Source organism: Laetiporus sulphureus, assembly GCF_001632365.1.
Source record: "Laetiporus sulphureus 93-53 unplaced genomic scaffold LAESUscaffold_15, whole genome shotgun sequence".
Taxonomy (NCBI): Eukaryota; Fungi; Basidiomycota; class Agaricomycetes; order Polyporales; family Laetiporaceae; genus Laetiporus; species Laetiporus sulphureus.
In genome coordinates this window covers 13,327-36,276 of record NW_024468524.1, presented here as the reverse complement: position 1 = coordinate 36,276, position 22,950 = coordinate 13,327, and the positions used below count along the sequence as shown (strand labels likewise).

The window sequence follows — 22,950 nt, the reverse complement described above, 5'->3', positions numbered from 1 at the left end:
CGCTTAAAGACCCCATTATCTCCTTTGACTTTCTCCATCTCTCACCGCAACTACGATACATCGCATCAATCGTTGTGGAGACAGATCATGTCCTTTCGCCACCGTCGCGGCATCACCGCGGCGCCGGCCAAATAAGAAATCTCACGCTTTGTTGACCTTTGTGGGGCCCCAGCGCTGTTGTTCCCTCCGCCACCCAACTCTTGCGAGCGCAACTCCTTTCCACATCCCGTGCAGACTCTCGGGCTGTATTTATCCTATTTACGTGTATATCTGAACCACATCACAAGGGCTAGTTTACCGTTCGTTCTATTCAGTCTCGGTCGTTTTGCTCTCAAATCTATTATTCTCATAACTTCGGCTGTCGCATGGGTAACAAGCGACATCAAGATCTCGCAAAGGTGATCGAGGAGAGAGATGCGCAGGTGAGCCATCAATCTCTGCATGCTCGCATCAACGGCAGATGGGTCCCTACAGATCGCAGCACTCGAGCTCCAGCTGCAGCTCACTGCCACCCACGCATCTCAGATGCACGCTAGGCTGCTATCCGCACTCGACACCATCGACTCGCTGCACATCACGCACAGGAAGGAGATCGAAGCGGAGAGGCGCAGCGGCGAGCGGGTGCGCGACAAGCTCGAGCGCTGCCTTCGGTACATCAAGGAGGCCCAGGGGGACTGGGATGATATACGAGAGGCACTGGCCGTGGTGCTAGAGAAAGGTGTGTCCAGGTATATCGTACGTGCTTGGGCGTAGCTTGCGGGCGTCGTAGTTTCATTGCCTAATCTGATCTCATCCCAGTTGAGGCTGCGAACGACTATTCGTTGTGGCCTCACAGTCGTCTGACATTGATGACCCCTCTAGGTTCGTCACCCTACCCGAACCGTCGGGTATCCCCTGAAATGACACATCTCTCCGCAGACCCCATTCCCACTCGCACCACCGGTAACGCAGAGCAAGCTGACGCTGACACACTGAACTACGCCAAAGCCATCGTCGCATCGCTGAGGTCCGAGCTCGAATCAGAGCGACGCGCGCACGCACAGACGCGCGAACACGCCGAGGCCGAGGTCCTATCGCTCACCGCCCGCCTCGCGCGCAGAGAGGCAGAGCTCGAAGCCCGTGATGCCCACCTCCCATCTCCACCGGAGCCTTTAGAGGACGAGCTATTACTCCATGGGGAAACGCGTTCGCCAGGGCGACCAACAACGAGCGACCGGGAGCGAGCATCATCTCACAAGCCACTGCGGTACACGCAGGAACAAGCGGTCCAGATCCTCGAAATCTCCGCGTCGCGGAACCGGGAGCTGGAAGCCGAGGTAAAGGGCATATCTGAGCGCGTACGTCCTTCTCCTGTGCCTCTATCTTTGTAGGTGATTACTTACGTGTTAACAGCTGGAACATGCCCGGCTGAGCGAGAGCACTTCCACGCGCCGCGCCAACTCGTCTCCGAGCCTCGTCTCTACTGCTGTAAGTTCGCTTTTGGCAGGAAAGTCTCCCCCTGCAGAGCCAATGCGCACCAGCGAAGCAGTCGCTGCCGGTAACACCTACCTTGCCGTCCAAAACGTGCATTCGCAACTATCTCCCGTGGTGAGCATCCCACCCAGCCCAGGCTTGCACGCCCGCTCGGCCCAGTTATCCCCCTCGCCCTACACCCTCCCCCCGCTCAACCTCGCCGCGGCCGCGGCCACCGCGCCAAACCCACCTGACAGCTTGCTCGAACGCTGGCCAGAGCTGCAACGCCTGAACGACGAGATCAAATTATTCTCGTCGCAAATTGACGCGTTCCACGCGGAGCGCGATGCGCTGAAAACCACATTGGCTGATGGCAAGGACAAGGTGAACCGCCTATCGCTGATCCTTGGTCCTTCTCCCGCTGTTGATCACCGCCTGATTGTTCTAGAATCTGAACGGTGCTGTCAAAGAACCTAATGGCGATGAGGAACGTGACAAAGAGTGTGAGAGGTGAGTGCCTAAACGGTTCGCGTTCGCGTTCTGCCTGAATGTTTTACCCACCGCGACTCTGCGCTAGGCTGAAGGAAACGGTGAACGGACTGAAGCGCGCGATTCGTGGAACGCGGGAATTCGCCGAGTCACGCGAGCGTGAATTCCGCGACGAGATTGCGGGTTTGCGGCTCGAATTGGAGGAGGCGACGAATCCGCCGAAGGTCGACGCCAGCGCAGCCGCCGAGGACGTCGCGGTGCAGACTGATGCGCTGGAGGAGCCCGCGCCCGCGCTGGCCGGGACTGGGACTAGGGCGGCATCAGCCGTATGGACAGGGAACCTGCTGAACGGCGATGAAGAACAGCCCATGGATCTAGCATCGCCCCTGCTGCCTACAATTCTCTCCGTGCATGAACCTGAAGCTCGACGGTCTTTGCCGCAAGAGACCGCCGCCCCCTCGGAAGGTCCACCAGAGCCGCCGACAAACCTTAGCCCGGACATCCCTTCGTGGTTGTTACCCTCGGTATCCTCGCCCCCGCTGGGAGATTTACTCCCGGACTGGCCCTCCCTCCTCTCTCCCCTCAACCTCGAGCAGGAGATCCCGGGACACGAGCACGGTGCGGTGGAGGGAGGGCGGATGGAGGCGATCGAGAGGGAGCTGGCGGCGGCGAGGGAGGAGCTGCGCGACAAGGATACGCAGCTGGGTGAGCTGAGGGAGGTGATGGAGGATCTGCGGGCGGTGGTGTACGCGGGCGCGGAGGACTCGGACGCGAATGCGGACGCGGACGCTGACAATAGTGGGGCCGGGAATGGAGACGATGGTGGATAAGCTCAAGGTTGTGCCTGCGTTGTGCGATGTAACATAATTAGCTACACCTGAACGATGAACCTTTTTTCTGTTCGGTGTTCGGTGTTCGGTGTGTGGTTATTCGGAGGTGTGCGTTCTTCCTGATACAGATCCGTGCGAGTGCGTTTTTTCCGTTTGCAGACCAGTGACGCATGGTGCAATGTGCAATGATGGCATGGCTGCGTGGGAGGTGCGTCGTTCTCACCAGGAACGCGCCGGAGAAGGGTAAGGGTGAGGAAGAAAAGGCGCATGACGGTGTGTGAAGACGCGTCGCGCGATGCAATGGTTGCTGCCCGACGTGTGCAGGTGGTCTGAACCCAAGTACGAGGATGCCCACGTCGCCCTGCAGGTGAGAAGAGCAGCCCTGTGACGGCATGCCGCAAAATGCAAGAAGTACGGCACGGGCCAGGATCCAGATGAGCCGTATTCATTTGTGGGCAGAGCTTCGACTTCCATCGCATCGCGTCCAGATTCTGCGGTTCGCGAACACTGTGTGGTTTAATGTAAGTACATTACATGTCGCTCTTATGGACGTGTGCGATGCGATGCGATGTTTCACCCGTGCGCAGAGGATAGCATAGCCAGTGGGATAATGGCAGCATCAGCCAGCTCCTAATGAGCCGCTGCCGTTCGAGGGGGCCCGTCCTACCATACATACGTAGGAAGGGCGAGTCACGTTGCCCGCTACTGATTCTCCTTCTTCTCTATTCGCGTACCAGACCCATGTCCTTTCCCCCTTCCCCTCCTTCTCGAGCTGCCTTTGGATGCGCCGCTCTCGCTCGCCTTCGGCAGAGGGACGTAGGTCACGCACCCGCCGCGCAGGTTCGCCCAGGGCCGGAGCGGGTCCAGCGCATCGCTACTCACATGCGGGACCTCCTTGGGCGGGGGCGGGACGCGCGTCTCCTGCTCTTCCTTTTCCTTTCCCTTCTGCCGCTCGCGCGACGCCGAACGGGAGATGGCAGGCGTAGACGGGTACGAAGCCACGGTGACCCTCTTCGTCTTTGCATTGAGCGAGAGGACCTTGTGCGACTGGTTCACGGGGTGCGCGACGAGTGCGTCGGAGGCGGCGATTTTAGTTGTGAGGGCAGACAGCGCGGGGAACGCGCCCGCGGCGGTGCGGGCTTCCTCGAGCGCACGAGCGCGCTCGGCCGCTTCGTGCGCGAGGGTGTCGGCTATCTGGGTGTCGATCGTGCGGAGGAGGGCGGCGCGTGCGGGCGGGGTTAGGAGCGGGGCCGCGCAGGAGGGGCAGGCGTAGGAAGGGTGGTGGAGCGCGCAGAGGATGAGGCCGCAGTGGCGGCAGATGGGTGTGTACGGCGATAGAGCGTGCATGCGCGCTGCGGGTGTTTCGATGCGAAGAAGACGCGAGCGCAGAAGGGGAGGACGTACCTTGACAGAAGCACCCGCCCTTTGGGTCCTTCTCTCTCCCGGTCGAGCCCTTGAGAGCATCGTGCAGCTTCTGGAGCCTGCGGACTTCGCGCTTGCCCTTGCCGCCGACGGTCGCGGGGGAGGGGGACTGCCTGGCGTTCGCGGGGGGGATGCTGTCGGAGGGGAGGGAGCTCGAGGGGATCTTTGTCCAGGGAGTGTGGTGCATTGCCCGAGGCGACGGCGGGAGATATCAAGATGGCGATGGCGGGGTGGAGGGGGACGTGATCGAGATTTCGTGCGAGATTGATGGCGCGTCCGCTTAGCCCGGCCATCATCGTCCTCTCCTCTTTTGATCCTCCCTCTACTCCACGCACTGTCCAGATCAAATTGGCCGTCGCTCGCGGGTCGCTCTTTGTTCGGCTCGCCATGCAGAACTCACCCTCGATCTGTTGATGAGAACGAAGAGGAACGTCCGCCTTGCCCCCGCTCTGGCATGGAACCGGAAGAGTGGGTAAGTATCAATTGTACCTTATCGTGCGCGGTGTTGCGTCGGAACTAGAACAGAATGTCGTCCACGCGACATGCACACTTTGGCAATCGGAAAAAATCCACTGTCCACATTTGCATCGAAAGTCAGGGACGCCTCAAACGCGTCGGGGTATACAGCAACGTGCAACTCTGGCACGCGATATGACTCGACGCGTCCACCTTCCCTACGCCCGTCCGAGGAGAATCAGCTCATATACGCAACACGTCTAGACGTGCACTATCGCAATACATTCAGGTAATCAGCTGATGCAAAGTTTTACATCAAGGCTATCTTACAACGAAGGAAGTAATTACGGCAACCGATGCTCACTCAGAGCGCACCCTCTCCTCCAGCACATGGCGAGCATTATCTCTCGCCTTCTGGCTTCGAATCTACCACACGCACATCGGCACCATCCTCACCGCGATCTCGACAGCTGGTACCCCTGAAAAATCCGCTACGTCTCAGCCTGGCCCTCGAGCTCGGAGATCGCCGTCCGCGGCCCAGAAGGGATGCATCCTACCTTGTCGCCTCCAATCTGACGGCCGCGGATTGGGAGCGACATGATAATTGATAAAGTTTTCATGTAGGTAAAGTGGCGGCTTCCCCGGTCTATGCAAACACCCTAGCTCTCGCTAGACGCAATCAAACCTCGCATAAACGCGTGACGCCAAGGTAACTGCTTAGATGGTTTTTTCGGCTGTCCTGGTCAGGTTTCGCGCGTCGATCATGGCTACACGCGCATTCTGCAGAACTGCCCACTGTATGGTCTCACGCACAAAGCTTCACTAGAGCATGGACTCTGGTCTATATGCCATTATCGAACCACGTCGCCACCAACTGGCGACTCGGCTACACGAGAGGAAATTCAAACGATCCGATGGTGCTCGCCCGAACACGAGCCTAATAACTCGTAATTAATTGTGCTACACCTGCAGCGGCAAATCGAAAGAAAGAAATGGTATGGACCTAACATGCATGAGTCTAGCAAGCAACGATCCCAAAGCAAGCCATTCGTACGCCCTGCGCGCGAGTTTACAACGAGCGATAAAGAGCCACATAATGGAACTGAGAGAGACCACCACTAGATATATCACAACGATTAATCGAGAATACCGTCGCGACGCGCGCGACAGCCAATAAACCGGCGGGCAGTCCGCCTTCGCAGCCGCCCGTCATGTGGGCGGCATGTCCGCTAAAGCCCTCCTAGCCGGCAGCATGCCAGGCTCGGCTCGGGCTCAGATCACGCACGCGTCCAACTGCAAGCATGCAAGCCAGACATCTCACTCGGTAGAAATAGGCGCAGACGTGACCGGCGAAGAAGGCATCGAGTTCGGCGCAGACATCGGCGAAGCCGTGCCCGACGAGGGGCCAAACATCGCCTTGAGCGTCTGCTCGTTCCTTTTCTGCCTCACCCGCTCCGTCTCCTCCGTCCCCCCCGTCATCTTCAGCTTCTTCCCCCCGACGAACCCGCTCAGCTCAGACTGGAACTCGTCCGACCGGCTCGCGAGCTCCTTCTCGCGTATCTTCTCGTTCGCGGCGATCGCCTTCATCCGCCGCTCCGGGTCCACAGCCGCCCCCCGGATCTCCAGCATCACCGTGCTCAACCCCGTGTGGCCCTCGTCCATCGGCGGCGGCCTGAAGCTCTTGCTCCGGCTCGCTCGCGCAGCGGCAGAGCCCCGCAGGGATATCACCTTCTCCACGTGCCCGTACACCTCCACCACCGCCTTCTGGTCCTCCAGCAGGTCGCTCAGGAACTCCTCCTGGTGCTGCAGGAACTGCTGCTCCTCGACGATGTTCTGCAGCTCTTCTTCCCACGTCTTCTTCCACATCGGCTTCACCGTCTGGATGTGCTCCTTCAGGCTCTGCAGCTCCGTCGCCACCGCCTCCATGTCCCCCTTGACGTTCTTCAGCACATGCGGCTTCGGCGATATGTTCCGCTTGAGCACGTCGTCCTTGATGCTCTCCACCGTGTCCTGCAGCTCCTCCATCTTCGTCAGCACGTTCTGGCTCCGCGAGTCCAGCTTCGCCTTCCCATCATTGATGTACGCGCGCGCCCCGCCGACCTTCTGCGTCGCGAGCTGCCGCACGTTCTGCGTCTGCGAGCGCAGCGCGCCCAGCGACTCCTTCGTCTGCTTGATGAACTCGGTGTACATCTGCCGCATGATCCCCAGGTCCCGCCGCAGGTTCTGCACCTCGTCGAACTGCGTCTTCAAGTCCGACACCACCCGCGTCGTGAACTCGGACATGACCGACGTGCCCGTCATCTGCACCTGGATCGACGACGTCCCCGTATGCTGCGGCGTCACAGGCTCCTCCTCCACAGGCGACTTGGCGTCATCCGGCAGGAACCTCGACAGGCGCCGTGCAATGTGGCGGAACTGGCGATCTGTCGGGCGTGCCGTCGCCGGCGCGTTCTCGGCAAGAGGCTGGGCAATGATCATGGGTGGTGGTGGATTCGACGTCCGACGGTTGCTAGCGACCATAGTGCGGAGATCCTTGATGTCTTGCGATAGCGACGAGATCTGGGAGTCGATATGCTGTTTGATCTGATCAAGGGCTATAATGACACGGTCCATCAGTGGATCTGGCACATCTGTATTAGAGATTGATGGACTGCTACTTACGCTCAATGTTCAGCGACAGCAGGCACTTCGGCTGGATCTCATCCATGTCTTCGAGCTCATACTGCACGCCGCTCTGAGGATCCCGGATATAGATCGCAGGGAAGTTGTCCTGTCCTGGGTTGTACGCGAACTTGTCAACGAACAGCACCCGGAGACTCGAGACCGATAATCCAGGTTCCAGCATTGCCTTCTTCACCTCTCGGCCGACCTGTAAGAAGACTGGGAAGGAGCGCGGCGAGTACTCTGTGGGAGCCTGCTCGTCCGAGGGCGTCGCCGTCGGTCCCTTTGCAGGCAGCGGTGGCGGAGCCTCGTCCGACGTCTCGTTCTCAACGATAGGCAACGACGGGACCTTAAGTGAGGGCTGCTGTATAGGTAACGGCGGCACTGGGGGCGTCTCGTCCTCTTCGTGGATAGGCGAAGGATTTCGCGATCGCTGCGAGCCTCTGGTCCTCTTCCGATGCACCACCGTCGGTGTGTCCTCGTCCGCCTCCGTGAGCACAGCTAGCTCTCCCGGGCTGAGTGCAGACGAGACCGCCAATGACCGTCGGTTCAGATTGCTGCTCGCACTAGGCCGTTCCCGCCCTGAGCCGCCGGTCATCTTGGAGATGTTGTAAGTGGAGAACCGCTTCGACGCGCGCCGTTCCAGCGCATCGCGGTTCCTCAGCGCTGCGAGTGAGTTTTGCACGCCTGGTGTCTCCAAGGTTTGGTTGTCGGACGGTAGCTCTGGGGGTGTCTGAGCTGGGGACATGGGTTCTGGAGTGGGGCGCTCGTCGGATGGGGCTTCATCGATAATGACTGTGGGCGGCGGTGTTGGAGAGGAGACAGGTCGGTCGACGAGAGAATATCGCTTGACGTGGCTTGGCACTTGTTGCGGCGGATGTGGGTTCGGCATCGGTTCCGACTCGGGTTCAGGCAGTGAGTGGTGTTTCGGCGTCGTGTCGTCGTCTTCTTCTGGGTGGTATCCGTTCGTATGCAATGCATCCACTGCCGAGGCGGATCGCGCGCGAGAGGGACTGCAGCCACTGCTTTCCGCGGTTTGTGACCGCGAAGGCGTGTGCGATGGTGTTGATGTCCGGCTGGATTGCGCCTGCCCTTCCCGCGGACTGCCATATGTCTCTGAGCTGGTAGATGCAGATTGGCTGTGGGACCGTCGGCCGGATGAGCTTACAGTGCGTTTGGCGACGCTGTCGGGAGCATCTGCGGTGGATCGTATCGTTGGCGTGCGCGACAGCGTGTCGCTTTCGCGCTTTGAGCCTCTCTCGCCGCGTCGTGACCTGTGCTCGCCCTCAGCAGCTGCAGTACCGGATGACCGTTGTCGGTGATCTGAGACGACGCTCCGGTAGAGGGTTTGCTTGCCTCGCAAACCTTGGAGCAAGTTCGTGATGATCCTTCGGACTTCAGGAAGGTAGATGTCCAAGTTCTCAGGTGTGGCGTCTTCGGATAGGCAGGTCTCGAGCACGTTGCGAAGCTCATCCGGAACCGTCATGAGTTCGCTTGACGATCATTAGAAGTGAACCCACGCGCACGCAGCAGTACGGGCACTCACTGCATCTGGATATTGAATGCAGCAAACGCAGCCACTGCCGCGTTAAAGTCGTTGCCCAGCCGGACATAGACGTCGCTGACTTCGGTCTCAATGATTTCCTGCCTGCTCCATTTTGTGAGGGACTCGAGGAGCTGCTTGATCGAGACGAGCAGCCGAGTAACGGCCGTCTCAACGGCAGGCTAGTACAAATGTCAGGACATACACCCCAGATAGACTCGTGTGACATACGCTGGAGCCAGACCGAGCAGAACGTTCGCTCCGTTCGCTTCGCTCGCTGCGGGATGATGATACTGAAGTTGCGGATGTGACAGACGAGACGGACTGGTTCGTGCGCCGCGAGGAGTGTGACGACGACTGCGCGTGTCTTGAATAAGACATGGAGAGAGGGGAAAGCGGGGGCCTGCACGAGGCAGAGGAGAGGGTTATGGCCAGAGCAAAGGTGTGGTCGACTCGCACCCAAGGCGTGTCTTTCGAGAACAGCAGCCACGCTTACGTAAACATCTCATCCACCGCGTTGTTGACTCTTGTTTGCGCGCCAGTTCGACTCTGCGCGTTGCTCGTCGTGCCGCCGGCATCGTCTTCCTCGTCGTTCCTTTCCGCCTCCTCGTCGTACTCGATAGTGAGGTCGCTGGTCGACTTGAGAATGGGCCCGCTGTTTCTGCCAACCCATCCCATCACTATGCTTGTCATTCTTTTATGCCTCGTTCTTTCTGCCGTTCGCGCTACTGCCTCCAACGTCTCTGTACAGTTCCCTCTCTCGGACCAACTTCCTCTCATTGCCCGCGTCAACCAGTCCTACTCTTGGTCTTTCCTGCGCGATACATTTGTCTCGTCGCAGAATAGCTCGCTGCAGTATACGACATCCACTCTGCCGGCATGGCTGTCCTTCGACAACTCGACCTTGACTTTCTCTGGCACGCCCTCGTCCGACGACGAAGGCACCCCTGGTGTCCGTGTGACTGCGACCGATCCTGCGACCTCTGACTCTGCTTCGTCGTCCATGACGCTGTGCGTGACGTCGTATGCTCCTCCCCAGCTGAAAATACCGGTCGCCCAGCAGTTTTATGCCACTAACCCGTCTCTCTCGTCGGTCTTCCTTCTCTCACAAAACTCGGCCCTGAACACTTCTCGTCCGACTCTGCGTATACCGCCGAGCTGGTCGTTCAGCATTGGTTTTCTCGCGGACACGTTTGTCTCAGATGGAGATGTTTACTATGCAGGTCTGCGCGCTGATGGTTCTCCTCTTCCGTATTGGATGGTGTTCAATCCGGACGTACTCACTTTCGACGGCGTCACTCCGCTAGCTGACAACTCGTCTAGTCCACCGACAGTGTCTCTTTCCATGTACGCATCGGATCAAGAGGGCTACTCTGCCGGCTCTGTCTCCTTTGACATCGTCGTAGCTGATCATGAGTTGTCGATGACGACGCTCTCCCTGCCTACCATCAACGTGACTTCTGGCGATGCGTTCAATTTTACTCTGACCTCGCCGGATGACTTTGCTGGTGTGCTTCTGGATGGAAAGCCCGTCCAACCATCGGACATTATATCTCTGAACATCGACACCTCAAGAACAAACGGCTGGATCAAGTATGACTCTGGGACGAGAACACTGAGTGGAACAGCCCCGAACGATTCGAACGACATCGATGATGGACCTGTCTTGCCGGTAACGTTGACAGCATCGATCCATCAAAGCATCCAAACCAATGTCTCCGTGGACTTCGTGCCATCTTACTTCACGGCAGCTACGGGTCAACCTCTCCTCGTGCTTCCTGGTCAGAACGTACAGTTCGATCTTGCGCGGTACTTCTCCAATAGCTCGGACCTGGGTACTGGGAATGGAGATGTCAACTTGACTGCGGCGTTCGACCCTGCTTCGGCGAGCGCGTATCTCTCCTTCGATCCGAGCTCGTCGCAACTCACTGGCACCATCCCTTCGAACGTGTCGGCGAGCTATTCACACATAACCGTCACATTCACTGCCTATTCTCACGTCACGCACTCAACGTCTCACATCAGTCTCCCCGTTTCCCTGTCGAACTCGGACTATGCTCATCAGCAAACGGGAGGAGGCCTCTCAGCTGCTGTTCGTGCGAAGCTGCTCCTAGGTGTCAAGATTGGCTTCGGTATCTTGACTGGTCTGTTTGGTCTTGCATTTGCAGTGGCTCTTATGCGACGCTACGCTCGCGTACCGGATACGGCTGTTACTGGGGAAGAAGGAACACGTGCGTGGACTACAGAAGAGATGAAATGGTACGGCATCGGCATCGAGGTTGACGGCAGGGTCACCGAAGGGCCAAAGACAGAGTACGACACTACCAAGGAGGCGGCACCCACGACTAACAGGGAAGGGCTAGGCTTCTCATTGCAACAGGTTCTTTCGCGGACGCTGTCACATCCTCGTTCAATACTCAGTGCGAGGAGTCCTCAAAGCCCCGGGTTCATGCGCAAGGGCGAATTCCTCGGCAAGATCAAGTCCACCGCACGCATCGTGAGCGACAAGTACAAACGTAGCCTGGGAAAGCAGCGGCGTCCGGTCATCTCGAAGCCTACCTTGATTATGACGAGCGACCACCGCGTGAGCGCGATGACGGGCGTACCTGTCGAGGGCTTGCCGTTCACGTTCGGTCAGAGCTCTTTGGGGCCGCCAATGGTACCTAGTGCAGTACCTCTGCCGTTCGAAGATATGGGCCTCAGTCACTATGGTCCTAGTGGTTTATCTAGCCTTGCTGACTCTCCATCATCGTCAACTGGAGAACGCTCAATCCCTCGCCGGAGGGCCGATTTTGGACCTCCGAAGGGTGCAAAAGAACTGGAGACGCCCCCGCAAGCTCATCTCGCCGGCAAAAGCAACCAAAGACGCTCTGCCGATTCTGGAGCCTCAGCTTCGTCGTCCCTTACGTCTAACTCATCCTCGAAGACTCACGAGGCGGAGGCTATCGTGCAGCGCGCGGCGCGTGCCACGAGCGTGCGGAGCGGGATGTCAGTCAGCTCCCCGCGCAACAGCGAGAGAGGGTTTGACTCTGGTCGGCCGCGTTTGGTGCCGTTTACCAGCTCGAGCCGCGTACCGGTACCCAAGCTCCCATCAGGCGCGGTTACCGCGGATCCCGACGCCCCGATTGGCGGTGCGGTGCAGACTGCCACTGGAGGCGCGCGGACGAAGCGCGTTGTCAGTCAGGTGGCCAAGGTTTTCAGGAATGCTGCTGGTATTGAGCGTAAGACCGTGAACGATGACGTGGAGAAGAGCCCGCGCCAGGGTCATCCTGCTAGTCCGTACGCACGATCAATCGGCGATGAATTGCACAGTGCTGCCTCTTCCGGTGCGTCTTCGATCTCTCTCCAGGTCCTTGCTACTCGTTGTTGATGACTGTCTCTCAGCGCGCTCGCCTTCGGGTTCATTCTCCGTAGAACTGTCAACTCATGGTCAGGAGATCGCGTATAGCCCAAGCGGGAAGATCCCCATCGTACCGCGTATGCTCGCACGCAGTGGAGAGCAGTTCAAGTTCCGCGTGCCTGTATCATACAGCGCCGGCAGCCCGCTCAACGGGACGACTCAGCGGAAGCCTAAGATGCTCGAGGCGCGGCTCATGTCGGGCAAGCCGCTGCCGAAGTTCGTCAAGTCGGATCTGAACACGGTGCCGGGGACGTCGGGTGCGCGGGTGGAGAAGCGCGTGGTGGAGTTTTGGGGCGTCCCGACGGCGCGGGATACGGGCGAGCTGAATATTGGTATTTATGAGCGGGATGGGGACAAGTGTGTTGGACGGGTGATCATACAGATTGTTGAGAGGAGCTAAGCCCTCTCGCGTGTGTTATATCTCGAATTATTTCTCCGATCTTTAGACTGTTCGGACGTGATGTAGCAATAGCCCTGTTGTATCTCTAGATGTGCCTAGATTGTCATTGTACTACTAGCTGAACAAAGTTGATCACACTGTATAGAATGCGTTTGATGTAGCATTCCCTTCGTTGCCTCCGGATATCTTGATCACTGTCGGGTTGACTACACCGTCTCGCTGAGCACGAGAGGCCAACATGCCAAATGAATATTGAGCGCGTCACGGACGTGGGGGACAGTCAGCAGAGCATTGAAAGCGAATCAAGAGAACAGTCGACTACGGGACCATGGCTCGGAACGCATGTGCAGTTACATCAGAAGAGGAGGGTGGTATCATTGCTGCAACCCGTTCACCTAGATCGCCTCACATTTCGTCCCATCCCTTCCTCGGTCACCCAGGCCATCGCAGCGGCACGCATGCGAAGCGTCCGGATGGGGTCTTCATGACTTCCAGATGAGAATGGCGAGAGAACCGATGTAGAAATAGATAAAGTGCTTTGTCTCTGTTGAGCGAACCAAGTGAGTAATGGCAGGATGGTACAACAGATCACAGGTGGCGCGTCAGGACGCGTCGCGAGAGGTGGGGGGGTGGTACTCGAGGGGAACGACGTGCTCACCGTGTGTCACGTAGCTGCCAAAGTTCTTCCCGACGACGACGTGCCATGTCGGCCCATGGCGTCGGTCGAACTCCTTCTTGATCTGTGCAGCGATGTCCTTTTCGATATTGTACTTCTCGAGCGCAGCCGACGCAATGTCGACGCTCTCCTGCTGCATCTCCTCGCTCATGTCGACGTTCTTGATGATGGCCTTGGGCCCGCCGGCGAGGTTGCCCTCTTTGGGCCCCGAGGCGGCATCAGTGGAAGAGGTAGGCGCGTCGAGTTTCTCGGCCATTATGATGATGAAGGGGAGTCACTGCGAGGGTGATGATGATGTTGAGATATCTGGGGACGAACGCAGATGGATAGATGCAACCACGCACCTGCGTATTGACGCAATGGAGGTCTTATAAGGGACAGCGGACGAGAGATGAGCAGGACACGTGTGACGAGGCCGTGGCGGAGATGAGAGCCGTGTCTAGCAGCACGCGGTCGAAGGTGTACTCGGCGTCTCTGCAATGTGTCTACCTGACCTTTTTCCATATTCTCAAGCTCTGCGGCCTCATTGTTCCCATGCTGGATTGCAAGTGAAAGCTCATCGTTGACAGACAGGGAACCGTTGAGAGCCATTGACAAGGACGCTAACTAGCTTGAAGTTCTCAGTCTGCTACTATGAATCACATACAACCTTCATTATACGGCTATCATGCCATCTAATGAACGGTATCAATATGGAACCCGGATCATATGCATGTTGGATCATCCATGATACACACAATCGAATCATGGATGCTCCGTTAGTCTCTTGCAGCTAATAAATTCCCCGCTGAGATCCTTTGACCGCATGTATCCGCCACAGCCTAACCATATGGGCATCGAAATCTGCACGACCGGCATTGCCAGCACAGCCTGCATAGATTTATTTTTCCACGGGAAACCTGATGCAAAAATGGTGAAAATATCTTATGTCTGGATATGGAAATAGTATGGAAATTGGGCGGAGACAATTAAATTATGTTACGATTGTTTTACTGAAACGTATCAGCAATAGTGAAGCTATTTCCCAAAGGAAGATATTTCAGTCCAAAAATATGTGATACCGATATGTTTTGGTGAAGCAATTGTAACATAATTCAATTGTTTCCACCTGATTTCCATACTATTTCCATATCCAGGCTTAAGATATTTTCACCATTTTTTCATCAGGTTTCCCGTGGAAAAATAAATCTGTGCAGGCTGTGCAGGTGTGTCTCTCCTGCTCGACTTCGCGAAATATCTCCGTATATCGGTACGATCTCTAACAGATAGAAGATTCTCACAAGGTTTGCGAACACGGAAATGCACACGTTTCCGTCGTGTCTCCCCTGCAGCTGTCTCAAAATAGATGCACACTCGGTTATGATCCTGTCTGGCCCAGCCGGTTCTAATCTATCGATACCTTCCGAGCACAAGCTTTCAACATGCTGAAAACAAGTAAAGAAACAACCCCAAAGTATTTCCTCCTGATGATCGATGTATGCGCGTCAGAAATGGGGGCCATTGCATCGCGCAGCATGGTTGATACGGCACGAGCTAGGATGCAGATGCTCGATGCCGAAGTACACAAACCTGACTGTAGACCTCTTCACGATTTCCTAGGAAGTATTCGTCTGATGCTGCCGCCCCATTCCGACTGATAAGGCGGAGGGGATGTCACGCCGCTTCTTGGAGGCTCGTCTATTACGAGACAGACACCGGCTCCTCGACAAGGCTCCACGCCCTCGACGCTGTTCGACAGGCGATTGTCAGTCTCTCGCATTTGCCTCTCCTGATCCATGGCGATGAGGTCATCTGGGCATTGATCATCAGCGTGGAAGAAAACGATCCAACATGAAAGGAACCTTACACGGTGTAATAGGCTCCAGTGGCACGGATTTCCAGCCATCTCTATATCTTCTGAGAACACAAATGATCAACGAAAGGAGCAGGACCATTCCAAATACGCATCCGAGCTATTAAGGATGTGTTCAGTCTCATTATTACGACGTTGCGCAAAAGACATACAATGATCCCCGCGATATCGCCCTTGTCTAGGGACCTCGAGGGACTCGAGATAGGTGAAAGTCTGAAGCATATTCCCCCATCGGTGGACGAAAACAGAGCATGAGCATCAGAAAAGCACGTACATCTCAGATGCGCTATATATCGTGACTTTGGTAAGATCCAGGGTTGCATTTGACGCGGTATTAGTTATTGTCAAGTTATAGCTTGTTGAACTGTCAAAGGCGGTAATGAAGGCTTTCAGCTGATCGAAGGCACGCCAGTGAGAATAGGCATTGCCGTATTGGACGTTGTTGCCTGGGTACGCAAGGGGAGGTTCTGTCGAGATACTGAACTGTCCCGCGGTATCATCGACGCTACCATATATTGCGAATGCAACAGGATCAAAGAGGGCGAACGTCACCGATGCATTTGGAGTAGAAGTGACCAAGCGCGGGTAGAAGAAAGAATCTGACATGGTCCAGCCGTCACCCTTGGTGTTGTAGAACGAGTTCACAGTGAGTGCTCCAGCTGAATTGGTTTCTGTAGCGGAGAGGTTTCCGACGACCATAGCTACGCTGCACGCATTTGAGCAACGTGCCGCATGCATTCGGGAGATGTCTCACCCCTCGACGCCCATACCGACGGTGACGATTCCGCCGGTGAAGGCGAGTTCGCCTGCAACCAGCGCAAGATTAACCGTGTGCGAGCCGTATTCCATGCCTATCTGGCTGAAGAGCAACCCTTCGTCATCGCTGCCCAAACCAAGGATCGCAGCGCCGTCGTCGACCTGGACCGTATAGTTTCCTCTGCCTCCTTGGCCGTACAGCCACACAGCAGTACCAACCCACATGAGCGACACGGCATTATCGGGGGCCGTTGTGCTGTGCACGCTTGTCTGTCTGCCAAGTTAATGAGAACCCAGGTGCATGTTCAATTTACGTACCCCGTTGGCCCAGTCGTTCGTGGTACTCCATGCACTCTGTTCACATCCTGTATATGACAGGTTCCAATCCGTGCCGATGGGACCGTCTCTTGCACGATAGTACTGTAGTAAGGGATACTGATCCGTAAAGGAGAGATTATAAGGCTGAGGGAGTCCCGACGTCATGACTCGAAATGAAACTGTGTGGATAAGCTAAGAGAAGAAAGGAAGCACCGTCTCGCGGCGACAAGGCTAGCAGGTGACAAAAGAACGAAAGTTGTCCTCGAACAGATTTGTATGCATTCACGGGGGTGTCCCAAGCCTTGCGAAAGCAGGTAGACGTGGGTGTCCACGACGTCCATTCTTTGATGGCGTCGTCAATCGAGCTGATGAAACTGACATGCCGACCTATGCTGTGTCGCAAATTCTCATCCGCTGCTTGTGCGCAAATGCCAAAACATGGGCCAGTCCAACGTGAGCAGTACCTCGTGCCACTGGCAACTCAAGTGTTTGAAGCAGAGCACCATGTGTAATCCGCACTTTAGCACACCGACCATAGAAGACTGGAATGCAAAACAGTGGTCAAAGACGTAGTTGATCGATCAATCAACAACACAAGCTGCATCGCATCACTCACTTTAAACTTTGCCGGAGGCGCCAGTGATGCCATTTGCGCTTTTAACGCTGCTATCGCTTCAGCAAAGAGGTCATAAGTATAGCTAAGTTAGCGGGCCCCTATGAACGAGTGCACGCGCACAATAACAATAAGCGGCGCCTGATCAAGGACTGTACGCGGTGAACTTTGCCGCTGTGGAATCATTCCGCAAGAATGACGGCATCATCGGTGTCGTCGGCAAAGAGGATCGAAGATGAATACCGTTGCACCGTACTGCATTGCGATGTCCCTGGTAGACGTCAACTGCATGATCCAAACGTTGCCGTGACACTTCATAGACTCAGCTGTTCACCATTGGCAGGGTAGCGACAACATTCTCCCATATTGTACGTCTTGACCCGTGTCACTGGAGCTATCCTCTGCCCGAAGATTGATTTTACGTACGTAATGGGGTGTAAATTATCGGGTTGCAAGGTGCTATGCATCGAGTCATAGTTGGTTCGAGTTGGCGCAAAGTGGCAACCATTTTAGCACGACCGGAGTGCGTACATGATTCTGCAAAGAGATCCACCATTGTTCTATCCGCATTTTGAGGCATTAGGGCATTCGTGGGCGAGCACTGCGCGAGTCGGATTTCTATAGTGCACGATGTCCAATTTCAGATGAGAAATACGCCAAGCAACGTAGCCACAGCAGGCTCCAAACCAGCTGTCTGTGTGTACCATCTCCTGCCAATGGACCTCCAGTGTCGCTACTTCGGGGAATGCGCGGACGAACGATGTGACGGGCAAGTTACATAGGCAGAGAACGAGGAAAAGACGAGGCGTTTCTCAGTCAAGGATGCATGTTGAGGATCGGCTGGGATGTCTACTTGAACATGTGGTGAAAGTGCGACGACGCGCAATTCAAGAGTATGGAGACAAGGAAGCGATGAGGTGACAGAGAATAGCAAGGGAAGCACCGAGTTCTGGGCTCTCTCGTACTACGATATCACCCAGGCACAATGTGTGTAGATCGTTTGGTAGATATCGAAGCGATTGCGAAGTTGAGTATCTCAGATTGATGTGTTGCACAGCAGGAGCGTCGCGGAGCTCAATGGGCGAGGTGCGGGTGACGAGCAATCATGGTGTCCAGGCGGTGCAGCGATGGCGATCGCAGAGCAGGGGCTCTTCTAGGGAGGCGAGCCAAAGAACTTGTCCACATCGTGGTGGCGACAGGCGAATCATAATCAAACGGGGAGTAGTGGATCGGCTCCTCGAGCTTCACGGAGCGAATGTAGGTCATTCTCACACTGGGTTCGGCAAAGACGAAGTCATAGAATGCAGATAACTTAGATGAAGCGAAACTGTCGGGACTCTGAGGGCGCGTCCTAGACTGAAACGTTATCGATAATAATTTGGAGAGTATCGGAGTGCAGACATGTCAGGGACGTGCGCCATTGATCGCACGTAGGCAGCACCAATCGATGTCCTTCGAGAATTGCTTGTGGATCGCTTGTGGCAGTGAGAGACGGTGCTGTAGGCGGAGATAGGCGCCTTGAACTTGGTGTTGCTGATCGGCACAGGACACGATAGCGCTCGTCTCAGGTTTCGACGGTCATCTTTGTTTTTATACGAAGTCTACCTGCACAGTACTGACCCATATTTTCTAACCTCTGAAATTACCAGCCCATGCAAATATTGAACAGGCAATATTTCAATGCCCTCAAGCCGCTGAGGTGCTCTTGACCAGCCTGCTCCCGTTGCTGAACTGACATATGGCCGGGCATGAGCATCTTCGAGCGAGACTCTGATGTCTACATTCCCAGAATCTGTGCAGCTTTCTCCGTTTCTTCCAAAGCATTTCAAGAAATCCGACCACGTGGCACGCACGGACGAGTCTTTGACGTCTGCATCCCTGCCGATCGTGGCTTCTAGGACATCTTCTACTCTCTGCCGCATAGCGGACGAACCCACAGGGATCAGGACGTCATGTATACTTAGACGATCATCTGGGGTGAGGATGACTTAAAATTCGACTGCGATGCATGATAGAACGGACATCAACGTAAGCTGCGGTCATGGCGCGCGTACCTGGCCGGTTGTATATGTACGTACGAGTTTCATTTCCACATATGTGCACGCATGTGGAGGACCAGAAGATCACAGGTAGGTACAGGCTATGCACATCTTTCAGTTGGTCATGATCAATTGACAATAAATCCGTTAGGACCGACCACTAGGCGGTCCGACCTGTGTGGCCCCGACGTGCCACTGGCCTTGCCGCTGAGTTTAAACTTGGCCACTCGTTCACAAATTTATATAGATGGCCTCCGTCCCTGGTCTCACAGGCCTCTTTTCGCTCACTTAAATTCTCTCCAACATTGCTCGCTACATTGTCGTTGTGGTCCCGATCCGCTATACTGCGAATGCGAACATGTCCTTCAATCACCTCGCCAACGAAACCATCCAACAGATCGCGGACGACCTCTCAAGCGAAGATGCGATAAATCTCTCTGCGACGTGCACCACACTCAGGGCCATTGGGCTGCGTTCCGCACTGCGCAAATACGCGGCCCCGTGTTACAAGTTTGACAAGTTCATTGCGTTCGCGGAATGCGTTCTTTCCAAGCACTCCTCCGATTCCAAGCGCGCGACATACTTGCGCTCGCTCAAGCTGTACAATCCGATTATATTCCACTCGTGCAGTTTTCGTGCAGAGTGGGCACAGGCCTTGATTCGGCTGCTACAGGACGCCACCTCCCTACGCGAGTTCTCGATATGCTACTGGCAGAAGATTTCTGTGTGGTGCCCCGCTATAGGTACTGCACTCAGCAACGCACGCTCTCTTGAACGCATAGAATTGCATGGGATGATATTAAGGGCGAACGCGCCGATCTCGCTGCATCACTTTCCCAGCTCTCTGCACACCCTTTGTCTCGCCCAGACACACGTGCCAGACGTCGGCTATCTTCCATCACTCCTCGCCATCATCGCATCCCTTCCCCATCTGCATACCCTGGAATTGAAGGACGTATCTGTCGCAGCGAATGTCGATATGTCATTTGGCGTGCCCCACATCTCTTTGAGCGTCCGTAGGCTCGTGGTTGGCTGGTGCTGCATGCCGATTATCCCATTTGTGCGCACGTTCCCGAACGTTCGAAGCGCAACGCTGCTTCACCTCCGCGACATTCTTTTGCTCGACATGCATGAGTCTACCGGGCCCTCACTCCCGGCGGCGCGTTGGGAGTATTTAGAATCTATACAAACGGATGCGTGGTTTGCAGACTTGATAGGGGAGGTGGCAACATGCGTGAAGGATCTGAGGCTCGACTTTCCTTATCCCGGGACGATCCCGGGGAGTCCATCTGCCAGTGTGGTGAAGGTTTGGCAGCTTTGTCCGGATTATTACAATTATGCTTCGCGAGTCTATCCTGAGCGGGATTGTCAGCAGTGGATGGTGAGTGCTCTGTGCGTTCATGTTCTCTCCCTATGGCGTACCGACGTGAATGCCACTCTAGGTTCCCGCTGTACAGACCATCGCCAAGCTCAATATCTCTCACCTCCAATTCCACTTTGCTCCGTCCGATACTGAACGTCCTGTCCGCGGCACTTCAAAGAGTAATTCGACTGAGACTCCCCGGTTATCGGAAAGATATTTTACAGGACTGATATGTGCAGCAAGGATGCTCCCGACACTGCAGACGGTCGAGTTGCTGGTGAATGGAGGAGAGATGGGCGAGATAGAACGAAGATCGTGGAGGCTTTAGGGCAATGGACAAGGGGATTATTCTCGAGCTTAGATAAACCTCTCCTACTGCAACAGTTCCCCTCGTGTGTTCTCCGTAAAGCGATAAGATGATGTAAAGATGACACAGTAAAATTCTAATCTGCTTCGATTCACCCTCTACATGGACTCGTCCAGTTCCTCCAATTTTCCTTTCGGTCGCCATCTCAACCCATCATCTTGCCTATCTGTTGTCTCCCGCAATTCCCCATTCTGAAGTCTCCACTGTCGTTGTACTTTGACTCCAACATCCCTCGACACCGACACTCCAATCCATTCCAACTCATGGAGCGCCTTCGCAGCGCCGAGCAGCGTCGCAACATAACCCTCTGGCCAATGATACGTCTTTGGCCTGTTTTCGATTGCTGCGGTGGAGACGGGATGAAAATCATCTTCACCAGAAAACGGAGACCTGTAGACAAAACGGAGGTCGAGGCGGGTAATATGAAGCGGAAGCAGAGCTGATATCGCAGAAGCCTAAATCGATCCATGAGTAGTCAATTTACCTAAAGATATTGTTATTCGAATTGGTGGTCGAGCACTCACTATCGATCGCTCCGGGTTTTCTTCAACGGCAATCATATCCGCGTAGTGCTTGGGACCGAGCCACCCAAGCCATGGATGCTCATCTACACTCTCAATAACGGGAGCAATTGGCACTTCGCCACTAGCCTCCCACGCTGAACATTCAAAGTCCACCTCCAGACTTCTCACGGAGCTCACCACGTCCAATATCGGCTCTGCGAATGATGAGTTCATGAATAAGTCCTCAAGGTGCCCCCAGCGAGGGTCAGCGTATGAAGACACCACGTCAACCCCTTCGTCGGCCAAGTATAGATCGCCCGAGTCCCAAATCGCCACATGGCTCACCTTTGGAAACGCACGCACGAGCACGATGAAAGGAAGCTCGCAACTGTAGAGGACAAATCGGCGCACAGTCGTAGCTACGGGAGGGTCATCAGAGAAGCAGTCGAATTCGAAATGCCTTGCGCGCACCCTGTGCAGCTCGACAGTGTGCAAACGAGGAAGGGAAGCTGCGGCAGAGAGCAGCGCGTGCAGACCTTCGTAATCCGTGAACACATCAGTGAGGCACAGCGTGTGCAGCGAAGCCGGGAGGTCGAGCAGCGATCCCGTAATCGACTTAATCTTGCGCAGCTCTATCCATCCGATAGAAGAACTATTACGAAGTGCAGTGCCCAGCGCAGAGTAATGCTTCACGAGATCATCCCAGTGGCACAACGATAAATCCCGGAGCAGCGTCACCCCTTCGAGCAGTTGGATCAAGGCGCGTACCCACTCTTCATCGACAGCTTGTGGGAGCGTGTAGTTCCGGAGGGCGAGCGAGCGGAGTGAACTCGCGAAGCCATTTCGAGGGCCGGAGAGGAAGAACTTGACGAACGCTACAAACTTGGGAGGATTGAACTTGCGTGGGCCGTACGAACGTAGCGCTGAGCGCAATCCGATGTCCCTTAAAGCGCGGCAGCTTAAAGAGAGGCTGAGAGCGTCACGGCTGTCGAGACCATCTGCTATTTGTTGGACGCAGTCACCGCTGAGTCTTGTGAAAAACATAACGTCACAGTCCGCGATGTACTTTGAAGAGCGGTGGCGCGACTATGTGTTGGGAGGACGGATCGATGGATTGCCAAGTGGCTTCACGGCGATTATAAGTAGAATTTTCAGTAAGCGAGAGACGCTGGCCAGCGATCTGTGTGGCCCGGGGCCACATGTACAGATCAAGTCAATTGTTAGAAACCCCCCTTCCCACAAGCCAGTGAGTGGCGCGCCGGCATCACCAGGGCTGTCCGAGATCGTGGCCTGAGAAAGAACAGGCCACGATGCGCAGCTTGACAAAACAGAGACTGGAGCCTATAAGGTAAGCATACGAGTTACGGATCGTTAAGGACACAAGAGGAGGGACATTGGGATAGGCATAGACGCTTATCTTCGATGCCACAGTGTCGTAGACAGCTATGAACATAAGCATCTTTCAAAAGCTTTATAACTAAATGGTCCAGTACTTAAGCTTCTCGTATATATCTTCCTAGGATATTCTCTCATCGTAAAGACAATGTTCGGTTGTGTCAAGTTCCTCGCTGATGGCATCGGCATACGACAAGAATCAGAACTAGCAAAGGGCCACCTGTTTGGAATGCGCGTAGCTTTGACGACTTACTTAAGCATCTCCATCTGTGTTCGCTTAAGCAGCGTGATACGCGTAATTTGAGGGACAGAATCCAGGACATACCATGATCATGTTCCATCGCCTTTCAGATGTGATCTGTTGTATTAAGCCTATCTTCCCGCTGTTACACCGATTATACATATCGTCCGACCG

The 22,950-nt window shown here is 55.4% G+C and overlaps 9 protein-coding genes across 9 annotated transcripts; 3 read left to right on the top strand and 6 right to left on the bottom strand.

The window, feature by feature from the left end:
- The first annotated feature begins 173 nt into the window (after nt 1-173).
- LAESUDRAFT_812045 (uncharacterized protein) lies at nt 174-2,930 on the top strand. Its single transcript, XM_040914373.1, has 7 exons — nt 174-422; nt 475-718; nt 799-861; nt 919-1,337; nt 1,393-1,836; nt 1,901-1,962; nt 2,030-2,930. The coding sequence occupies exons 1-7, from the start codon at nt 366-368 to the stop codon at nt 2,769-2,771; spliced, it is 2,031 nt and encodes a 676-aa protein (XP_040765108.1). The 5' UTR covers nt 174-365; the 3' UTR covers nt 2,772-2,930.
- Nucleotides 2,931-3,375: 445 nt separating this feature from the next.
- LAESUDRAFT_724817 (uncharacterized protein) lies at nt 3,376-4,519 on the bottom strand. The gene has a single exon (XM_040908701.1). It carries the CDS (start codon nt 4,233-4,235, stop codon nt 3,474-3,476), a length of 762 nt encoding a protein of 253 aa, XP_040765107.1. The 5' UTR covers nt 4,236-4,519; the 3' UTR covers nt 3,376-3,473.
- Nucleotides 4,520-5,476: 957 nt separating this feature from the next.
- LAESUDRAFT_812043 (AIP3-domain-containing protein) lies at nt 5,477-9,328 on the bottom strand. Its single transcript, XM_040914372.1, has 4 exons — nt 9,085-9,328; nt 8,857-9,035; nt 7,311-8,803; nt 5,477-7,243 (listed from the first exon to the last, which is right to left on the bottom strand). The coding sequence occupies exons 1-4, from the start codon at nt 9,232-9,234 to the stop codon at nt 5,967-5,969; spliced, it is 3,099 nt and encodes a 1,032-aa protein (XP_040765106.1). The 5' UTR covers nt 9,235-9,328; the 3' UTR covers nt 5,477-5,966.
- Nucleotides 9,329-9,454: 126 nt separating this feature from the next.
- On the top strand, nt 9,455-12,776 carry LAESUDRAFT_107448 (uncharacterized protein). Its single transcript, XM_040901186.1, has 3 exons — nt 9,455-10,949; nt 11,022-12,179; nt 12,238-12,776. Exons 1-3 carry the CDS (start codon nt 9,500-9,502, stop codon nt 12,651-12,653), a joined length of 3,024 nt encoding a protein of 1,007 aa, XP_040765105.1. The 5' UTR covers nt 9,455-9,499; the 3' UTR covers nt 12,654-12,776.
- Nucleotides 12,777-13,135: 359 nt separating this feature from the next.
- Nucleotides 13,136-13,585, bottom strand: LAESUDRAFT_651414 (uncharacterized protein; the record flags this gene model as incomplete). The annotated part of the gene is made up of 2 exons (XM_040904303.1): nt 13,136-13,197; nt 13,312-13,585. The coding sequence occupies 2 exons, from the start codon at nt 13,583-13,585 to the stop codon at nt 13,136-13,138; spliced, it is 336 nt and encodes a 111-aa protein (XP_040765104.1).
- A 1,119-nt stretch (nt 13,586-14,704) lies between these two features.
- Nucleotides 14,705-16,420, bottom strand: LAESUDRAFT_812040 (uncharacterized protein; the record flags this gene model as incomplete). The annotated part of the gene is made up of 6 exons (XM_040914371.1): nt 14,705-15,120; nt 15,176-15,281; nt 15,334-15,394; nt 15,456-15,887; nt 15,936-16,207; nt 16,256-16,420. 6 exons carry the CDS (start codon nt 16,418-16,420, stop codon nt 14,915-14,917), a joined length of 1,242 nt encoding a protein of 413 aa, XP_040765103.1. The 3' UTR covers nt 14,705-14,914.
- Nucleotides 16,421-17,924: 1,504 nt separating this feature from the next.
- Nucleotides 17,925-18,353, bottom strand: LAESUDRAFT_724812 (uncharacterized protein). The gene has a single exon (XM_040908700.1). The coding sequence runs from the start codon at nt 18,132-18,134 to the stop codon at nt 17,943-17,945; it is 192 nt and encodes a 63-aa protein (XP_040765102.1). The 5' UTR covers nt 18,135-18,353; the 3' UTR covers nt 17,925-17,942.
- A 580-nt stretch (nt 18,354-18,933) lies between these two features.
- LAESUDRAFT_812039 (uncharacterized protein) lies at nt 18,934-20,985 on the top strand. Its single transcript, XM_040914370.1, has 3 exons — nt 18,934-18,997; nt 19,059-20,288; nt 20,350-20,985. Exons 2-3 carry the CDS (start codon nt 19,266-19,268, stop codon nt 20,596-20,598), a joined length of 1,272 nt encoding a protein of 423 aa, XP_040765101.1. The 5' UTR covers nt 18,934-18,997; nt 19,059-19,265; the 3' UTR covers nt 20,599-20,985.
- LAESUDRAFT_812038 (uncharacterized protein) lies at nt 20,676-22,184 on the bottom strand (the record flags this gene model as incomplete). The annotated part of the gene is made up of 2 exons (XM_040914369.1): nt 20,676-21,092; nt 21,162-22,184. 2 exons carry the CDS (start codon nt 22,182-22,184, stop codon nt 20,736-20,738), a joined length of 1,380 nt encoding a protein of 459 aa, XP_040765100.1. The 3' UTR covers nt 20,676-20,735.
- Nucleotides 22,185-22,950: the final 766 nt, after the last annotated feature.

What these genes read in the sequence shown, in the direction of transcription:
- LAESUDRAFT_812039 (XM_040914370.1), top strand. Translation starts at nt 19,266, where the DNA reads ATGTCCTTCAATCACCTCGCCAACGAAACCATCCAACAGATCGCGGAC. An exon ending in GGGATTGTCAGCAGTGGATG is followed by an intron (nt 20,289 to 20,349) that starts GTGAGTGCTCTG and finishes ATGCCACTCTAG; the next exon opens with GTTCCCGCTGTACAGACCAT.
- LAESUDRAFT_724817 (XM_040908701.1), bottom strand. Translation starts at nt 4,235, where the DNA reads ATGCTCTCAAGGGCTCGACCGGGAGAGAGAAGGACCCAAAGGGCGGGT.
- LAESUDRAFT_812045 (XM_040914373.1), top strand. Translation starts at nt 366, where the DNA reads ATGGGTAACAAGCGACATCAAGATCTCGCAAAGGTGATCGAGGAGAGA. An exon ending in GACATTGATGACCCCTCTAG is followed by an intron (nt 862 to 918) that starts GTTCGTCACCCT and finishes ATCTCTCCGCAG; the next exon opens with ACCCCATTCCCACTCGCACC. An exon ending in TAAAGGGCATATCTGAGCGC is followed by an intron (nt 1,338 to 1,392) that starts GTACGTCCTTCT and finishes ACGTGTTAACAG; the next exon opens with CTGGAACATGCCCGGCTGAG.
- LAESUDRAFT_724812 (XM_040908700.1), bottom strand. Translation starts at nt 18,134, where the DNA reads ATGACCTACATTCGCTCCGTGAAGCTCGAGGAGCCGATCCACTACTCC.
- LAESUDRAFT_812043 (XM_040914372.1), bottom strand. Translation starts at nt 9,234, where the DNA reads ATGTCTTATTCAAGACACGCGCAGTCGTCGTCACACTCCTCGCGGCGC. An exon ending in GCATTCAATATCCAGATGCA is followed by an intron (nt 8,804 to 8,856) that starts GTGAGTGCCCGT and finishes ATGATCGTCAAG; the next exon opens with CGAACTCATGACGGTTCCGG. An exon ending in GCTGTCGCTGAACATTGAGC is followed by an intron (nt 7,244 to 7,310) that starts GTAAGTAGCAGT and finishes GTGTCATTATAG; the next exon opens with CCCTTGATCAGATCAAACAG.
- LAESUDRAFT_107448 (XM_040901186.1), top strand. Translation starts at nt 9,500, where the DNA reads ATGGGCCCGCTGTTTCTGCCAACCCATCCCATCACTATGCTTGTCATT. An exon ending in AGGCCTCTCAGCTGCTGTTC is followed by an intron (nt 10,950 to 11,021) that starts GTGCGAAGCTGC and finishes TTGCATTTGCAG; the next exon opens with TGGCTCTTATGCGACGCTAC. An exon ending in GCACAGTGCTGCCTCTTCCG is followed by an intron (nt 12,180 to 12,237) that starts GTGCGTCTTCGA and finishes ACTGTCTCTCAG; the next exon opens with CGCGCTCGCCTTCGGGTTCA.